We start from the raw sequence: 8,191 nt of genomic DNA on the forward strand, positions 1-8,191 counted from the left end.
ACAGTGTTCCAGATGGTAGTTGCTCCTTTAGTTTAGGTCCCAAAGTCAGGATGATAGTGACGCAAAATAAGGCTCCTAGCCGAACCCTATATGGCAAGGGGCATGTAACATGATTGAGACACAGACCTTTGTTGCATAAGTCACTGAGCTTTTGTGTTAGTTGTCGCTGTAGCTTAACACAGTATCTTAGCAGATATGTGAACTTGTAACCGGAGGTAGGGTACTGTGGCTAAAAACAATAGTGGGTTGGGATATCGTCTAAGGCTCAGCAGTAGAGGATTTGGAAACTTAGTGGAAGCTGGAAGGATGGTGATCCATGCTATGCAGTGGTAAAACAGCAGGTCACATTTGGTCAAAGAAGATGATGGATAGAGAAGGACCTTCCTGAGGTTAAAGCCCAAGAGTCATAAAAACAATGGCCTGGGAGCCTCTGCAGAAAGCAGAGCAGTCCTCAAACATCAGCCCCTAGGTAGAGGGTCCTCATGACTGCTGCCCGGTGGGATTTCACAGTTGCTACCAAGATTGCTATGCTCCTCCCATTGGTACACTTTCCAAATGGGAATGTCCACCATGACAATCTTACTCCATTGTTTGAGTGTTTGTGGTGGGTAAATGGTCAGATAACTTGTCTTTTTGGCTTGTAAGTCTCTGGATCCAGGAAGCATATCAAATGTGAACAGATACAATCATTTTAGAGGACTATTTAATAGGTAAATATAAATATGATATGAATTCACTGAGGGGGCACTTGACGGGATGAGCACTGGGTGTTATGCTATATGTTGGCAAATTGAACTCCAATAAAAAAAGAAAAAATATGATATGAATTATTAAAAATAAAACACATTTCTATCCCGTAATCCAGCAATTTCACTCCTAGATAAAAAACCCAAGAGGGCATATAACCACCCAAAGAAGGGTGCAGCATCTTTATCCATTATAACCCAAAATAAGAAACAGTCAAAATGTCCATCAATAATAGAATGAATAAATAAATTGTAGCATTTTTACAATAGAATAGTATTCAACAATATCCAGGAATGAACACTTACTACATAACAACATCTCATGGATGTGATGTTGAGTGAAAGGAGCCATAGGTAAAAGATTATATACTGTATGATTCTAGCTATATGAAACTCACGAACATATATTGATAAAAATCAGAATAGTAGCTATATCTGTGTTGGGAAAAGGGCACAAAGAAACCTTCATGCTGGAACAGGGTGCTAGAAATATCGTCATACCTCAGCAACAAAATTTCAAATAAAATAAAATATAAACAAAATAAGAACAGCCATATCTGGATCCAGTAGAGACACACCCCTGACCCTCAGTGTAGAGGTGACTACCAATCACCCAAAGAGCCTGGAGTTAATGGCAGGAATAGGTTACCATCTTCAGGTTAGACAAGTGTATTTGTATGCAGGAAAGAATTTTTTTTAAAATTTTTTATTTATTTATGATAGTCACACACACAAAGAGAGAGAGAGAGAGGCAGAGACACAGGCAGAGGGAGAAGCAGGCTCCATGCACCGGGAGCCCGACGTGGGACTCGATCCGGGGTCTCCAGGATCGCGCCCTGGGCCAAAGGCAGGCGCCAAACCGCTGCGCCACCCAGCGATCCCTGCAGGAAAGAATTTGAACCAAATATTTACTGCCAAGAAAAGTGGGCTCTGAATGTTATTATGGCTGTTCACAGGTGTGTTGACTTTTTCTCTTCTCAAGCATATAATAAAGTTGCACTTCTCTGAAAATAGCTTTGGGCACATTTTCTGCACCCAATGAAACATGAGTGAAGTGTGGTGAGTCCCTTGAAAACCAGAGCATGCTTTGCCACATTCCCTTCCCTCTGCAACCCACCAGGTAGAGCTGGGCAAGAGTGAACACAATGATAGCAGCAGAGCCTCAGACACCTGAGATTCTGAGATGAGGAGTGGACTTGGGTTTCAAACCACTGAGGTCTTGGTGTTGTATGCAAATCACACACAGACAGACCCCAGCCTACCCTGGTAGATAGCAATTAAACAGAAAAGATGAGTGGTAAGAAAACTCTATTTCTTATGTATCCTTATATGAAGGAAGGGGGGAAGAATATGAATTGATATGTATGTTTGCTGATATTTTCAGAAAGAAACAATGAAAGAGTACCACAAAAAATGTATTTTAAAAACATTACTGATAATGGAAAAGGAGAAGCCAGACTCCTTTGACTAGGCCTTAACATAGAGTTCTCACTTTTGAATCATGGAAGTGAATCAAAACAGGGGTTCTTGTGGTGATGGAACTGTTTAGTATCTTGACAGTCACAAAATTATTTAGGGCTAGACACACACAAAAGCTGAACAAGATCAGTGGATTTGAACAATGCTGATATTCTGAGTGTGATATTATACTATAGTTTTACAAATGTTACTGCTGGGGGAAACTAGGGAAATATATGCATGTGATCTCTCAGTACTATTTCTTACTACTGCATGAAAAAAAATCTATGAATATTTCATTAAATATCAAAATAAATCAGAAAGAATAAAAAGCATTCCCTAAATATGGAAGCAAATTATATCAAATGATTCGATTGTATTTCAAATCAGTGACATAATCATATGAAGAGCAAAATAATTTCAAATAGCTTTAGAGCAAATATTTTGATTGCACATCGTTAGTGAAATATATTATAAAGGCAAATAAGCTATGAAGAAATCCTTTTTTAAAATATTTTGTTTTTATGTAATGTCACCCTACATGGGGCTGGAACTTACAACTCTGAGATCAAGAGTCCCATGCTTTACTGATTGAGCCAGCCAGATACTCTAGCTATGAAGAAATCTCCAACTTTATTCAGTAACTTTACTGTTCTTAGTACCAGTGTTATGGCTATGGAATACGTTTTTCTAAATTGTAAATTAAAGCAAATAAATACTTATGTTAATACTGTTAGGAGCTAAGATTCTCAGCATTCTGCAACAAAGCTGCAAAGTGTAAGATCAAAGAAAAAGAAGTGCTGTAACACTGCATTTAAAATGAAAATAACAGTATGAAGTCATTATTATTTCCTTTTAAAAACAATGCATTTCTTAGTTTTTTTCCATTTAAAAATCCTGAAGGCTGTGACAACCTAGGAGTAATCAGCACCCCCAAGCAAACAGATCAGAACCTTCTAAATATAATGGTCACAACCATCCCCCTGGTATTCATATGCTTGAGGAGGGTTTCCCTCTTGGTCTAGACTTGGCCATATGACTTGCTTTGGCCAATAGGACATTAGTAAATATAATGTAAGCAAAGACTTGAAAGTATGCTCTCCTTGAGACTTACTCTAATGTTGTTCTTGGAAACTCTGTGACCACCAACATATGAAAAAGCCCCTGCAAACTGACTGGATGAAATAATTATAGCCTATTTGCCCCCGGTGTCCTGGCCTACTGCCCACCAAAGGCTTGCAATGTGAGCAAGACACAGCTACATAAATTTCAGCATTAGTACAAAGTGAAAATGCAGGACCCTTTGTTTAAAACTAGTACATTGGGGATCCCTGGGTGGCGCAGCGGTTTGGCGCCTGCCTTTGGCCCGGGGCGCGATCCTGGAGACCCGGGATCGAATCCCACGTCAGGCTCCCGGTGCATGGAGCCTGCTTCTCCCTCTGCCTGTGTCTCTGCCTCTCTCTCTCTCTCTCTCTCTCTCTCTCTGTGACTATCATAAATAAATAAAAAAAATTAAAAAAAAATCTTTAAAACTAGTACATTTTAAGGAAAGCACTTGTTATGATGAGCACTGGGTGTTGTATGTAAGTGATGAATCACCAGATCCTACTCCAGAAACCAATATTGCACTGTATGCCAACTACCTAAAATTTAAGTTAAAAAAAAATAACAGCAATAGTAGAGCCCTGGGGACAAGTATGAGGCCCTTCAGAGCATGGGACTCTGTGCACGTGAACAGGTCACAAACCTGACCCTGCATGTGAATAGGCTTAGGTCTAGTTACCTGCATTGTTTATGACAGATGTATGAGAGAGCTCAGCAGAGACAAGATGAATGGTCCCAGAAAAGCCACAGAATCATGAGCTAAAAAATTGGTTAGTTTCCACCATGAGGTTTTGGGACAGTTGCAGCAGAAGCTACCTGACCTAAGCACTAGTATCTAAAATATTATGAAGTAGTGTCTAAAGAGCCTCAGAAAAAAACTATAAATATTGAAATCTAGTTAAGAATATCCACAATGAAGTATTTAAGGGAAAGTGTACTGATGTCTGTAACTTACTCACCAGAAAAATAGCAAGGATTAATAGATCAATACAGCATGGATAGATGCATACATGTAAAAAAACAAGTATACTGAAATGTTAATGGTTCAATCTAGTAGATGGGTATATAGATATTCACTGTACAATTCTTCCAAATTGTCCTTATGTTTAAAAATTCTTGAATGAGAAAGGATGCAAGAGCCAAATATTAAATGAAGCACATATTGAACATGTAAAACCTTGTGTAGTTATAATGATATTCAAGGAATGATTTAAGACTGGTCACCATTTTTGATAACTAGGGTACCAACTCCCTGTTCTAAAAAATTGGCCAATAAAGGGAAGAAATTCCATATCTATCCTGCTTTTCCTGTATGACAAATATTGATCCCATCAATAAGGGAAAGTTTGTTTGGTTTTTACAGGATAATTCCAACTACTAAAAATGAGTACATGTTAGAAACCCATCATTTTGCAAGTCTTAATGGAATAATTGATTCAGGCAAAGCTCCACCAATAGATGAAAACTTTCTTTTTTAAAATTTATTTTTTTTGTAGTTTTATGGTTTTATTAACACAAATATGACACACACATAAGCTGTCTATTCATTTTCTTCACTACACAGCCTGGCATTGGGATTGGTGACTCTGATGGCCAGCTGAGCTGCTCTTTCCACAACTGCTTTGTGGTTCTTGGAGGATACATTGTGAGCAATCTCTGCACAATAAGATTTGTTGCACATCAGCAGCACTTCAAGCTCCTTGACCTTGTGGACTAAGAACTTCCAGAAGCCACTGGGCAGCATGTGCTTTGTTTTCTTGTTGCTCCTGTAACCAATGTTGGGCATCAAGATCTGGCCCTTGAATCTTCTGCATACCCTGTCAATGCCTCTGGGTTTCCACCAGTTGCACTTAATTTTGACATATTGGTCTGACTGGTGCCGGATGAACTTCTTGGTCCTCTTTTTAATGATCTTGGGCTTCACCAGAGGTCTGAGGGCAGCCATGATGCCCAGCAATCCATGGCTGCCACATCCGCAGGTGGCGCCAAGGAAGAGAGAGGCTAGATGAAACCTTTAGATGAAAAGTTGCATTGAGGGATCCCTGGGTGGTGCAGCGGTTTAGCGCCTGCCTTTGGCCCAGGGTGCGATCCTGGAGACCCGGGATCGAATCCCACGTCGGGCTCCCGGTGCATGGAGCCTGCTTCTCCCTCTGTCTGTGTCTCTGCCTTTCTCTCTCTCTCTCTCTCTCTCTCTGTGTGACTATCATAAATAAATTTTTAAAAAAATTAAAAAAAAAAGAAAAGTTGCATTGAGGGGAATTTGACAGTAGAAGAATCAGACTGTTGCCACCTGCACCCACTGGTCAGACTTCACATCACTGAGAGTGGGTCAAACACACATTATGTGCCTTCTGATGTAATATGTCAAGGACACAGAACTGCCTGTGTATTAATTGTGCCAAATACAATTGAATCTGCATCCAATCAAGCATTAAGGCCAACTTCCTGTTGACACAGAGGGCGACAGTCCAACAAGCTAAATAAGACAAGGAAGTAAACATAAAAATTCAAAATGTGAAGCATTCCACAGAAAGAAGGCGTGACTAAGAGGGGGGTGGGGACCACACCAGATTAGCAATATGTAAGAGACCTAATGATTAAATGTAGTATGTGTGTTTGTTTGCTTCCTAACTCAAACAACCCACCTATAAAATGATATATTTTAATTGTTTATTTATTTATTTATTTATTTATTTATTTATTTATTTATTTATTTATGAGAGACAGAGAGAGAGAGGCAGAGACACAGGCAGAGGGAGAAGCAGGCTCCAGGCAGGGAGCCTGATGTGGGACTGGATCCTAGGGCCTTCAGGATCACACCCTGGGCTGAAGGTGGCGCTAAACCACTGAGCCACCCAGGCTGCCCAATTTATTCTATTTAAGTAGGCTCCATGCCCAGCATGGATCCCAACGTGGGGCTTGAACTCACGATCCTGAGATCAAGACCAGAGCTGAAATTAAGAGTTGGACACTTAACCGACTGAGCCACCCAGATACCTCTAAAACAATAGTTTTAAGTGGATAAATTTTCATTTGGATTGGGTATTTGAGGATAACAAGAAATGAGTTTGTTTTGTTAAGTGTGATAACACTGTAATCAATAAAAATATCCCTATTTGTAAGGATAAAATGAAAAAATGTCTGGGATTTGCTTGAAATACTTTAAGAAAAAAGTTAATTCAAAAAAGGAAAAATGAAGTATCAAAAATCTTGATACTTATTGGCATATGGAGAAGTTGTTATATTCCTTTTTAATTTTTATTTATGCTTGAAAAACTTTTTAAAAATAAAAATAGTAGTCTCCTGAACATTCAGGTGAAAAATTGCATATCATCACAAGACATTTTAAATATTAAAAATACAAGGAGAAAACTTCTGAAGCTGAATTGTCACAGAAAGTACATATTACTTCTAGTCTGTGACAAGAGATTAAAAACATATTTAGATTTGACTTATTTTACTTTGCTTTTTTGACTCATTTTACTATGGACAGGTATTTACAAAATAATGAAGGCAAAACTTTGTTTAATAAATTGGGCAAATAACTCTGGAAAACTGTGTGGAGGTTCCTCAAAGAGTTAAAAATAGACCTGCCCTACGACCCAGCAATTGCACTGCTGGGATTTACCCCAAAGATACAGATGCAATGAAACACCGGGACACCTGCACCCCGATGTTTATAGCAGCAACATCCACAATAGCCAAACTGTGGAAGGAGCCTCGGTGTCCATTGAAAGGTGAATGGATAAAGAAGATGTGGTCTCTGTATACAATGGAATATTCCTCAGCCATTAGAAACGACAAATACCCACCATTTGCTTCCACGTGGATGGAACTGGAGGGTATTATGCTGAGTGAAATAAGTCAATCAGAGAAGGACAAACATTATATGGTCTCATTCATTTGGGGAATATAAAAAATAGTGAAAGGGAATAAAGGGGAAAGAAGAAAAAAATGAGTGGGAAATATCAGAGAGGGAGACAGAACATGAAAGACTCCTAATTCTGGGAAATGAATGAGGAGTGGTGGAAGGGGAGGTGGGAAGGGGGTGGGGGTGACTGGGTGACAGGGCACTGAGGGGGGCACTTGATGGGATGAGCACTGGGTGTTATTCTATATGTTGGCAAATTGAACACCAATAAAAAATAAATTTATAAAAAAATATTAGAACCTAAAAAAATTTGGACAAAAGATGGTAAAATTTATGAATAAGTACAGAAATTGCTTTTTAGAGAATACATAATAAAACAGAAACACATCTATAAAATATACTCAGGATTGGCGATGTTAACAATGAGATGGCTTTGCATATAAGCCTGGGAAATTGTGAGTTAACCATTCATTTAATTATCAGTCTTATATATAAAATGGAGAAATGGGTACAAGATGTTTTGACCTCAATATTTTGACACTAAGAACATTTTGAAGATACTCGGTAGTGTTCAGAGTAAACTCCATTAAGACCACTTAATTCCTTGACCAAATTCTATCAAGCAGTGCTGTCCAATAGAACTTTCTAGATAATGGAAGTACTCTACATCTGTACTACTTAATATGGCAGCCTTTAGCCACATGCAGCTACTGAGGACTTGGAAAGTGGCTATGGCAACTGAGAAAGTGAACTGTTAACTCAATTTTATTTTTAGTCATTATTTATTTATGTTTAAATAGACACATGTGGCTCATTCCTACCATATTGGATAACAGCTACTAACCATGCTCAAACCATTTCCAGTTATTCAAATATTTAAGTTACTAAAATAATTTTCAGAGAGGTGAACTATTTTTCCATGAATATTTTAGAAAAAAATATTTGATTCATTAGGCTTTATTTGCGTCTATCAAATTTTACACATTATAGCTTCTACCCCCGTGTGTGTGTT

At 38.5% G+C, this 8,191-nt stretch overlaps 1 protein-coding gene across 1 annotated transcript; it reads right to left on the reverse strand.

Annotated features, from left to right (window-relative positions):
- Positions 1–4,848: 4,848 nt before the first annotated feature.
- On the reverse strand, positions 4,849–5,254 carry LOC129494401 (60S ribosomal protein L32-like). Its single transcript, XM_055301284.1, has one exon. It carries the CDS (start codon positions 5,251–5,253, stop codon positions 4,849–4,851), a length of 405 nt encoding a protein of 134 aa, XP_055157259.1. The 5' UTR covers position 5,254.
- Between the last annotated feature and the right edge of the window lie 2,937 nt (positions 5,255–8,191).

The sequence above is a fragment of the Nyctereutes procyonoides genome, unplaced genomic scaffold (assembly GCF_905146905.1).
Source record: "Nyctereutes procyonoides isolate TBG_1078 unplaced genomic scaffold, NYPRO_anot_genome, whole genome shotgun sequence".
In the NCBI taxonomy this organism is placed as follows: Eukaryota; Metazoa; Chordata; class Mammalia; order Carnivora; family Canidae; genus Nyctereutes; species Nyctereutes procyonoides.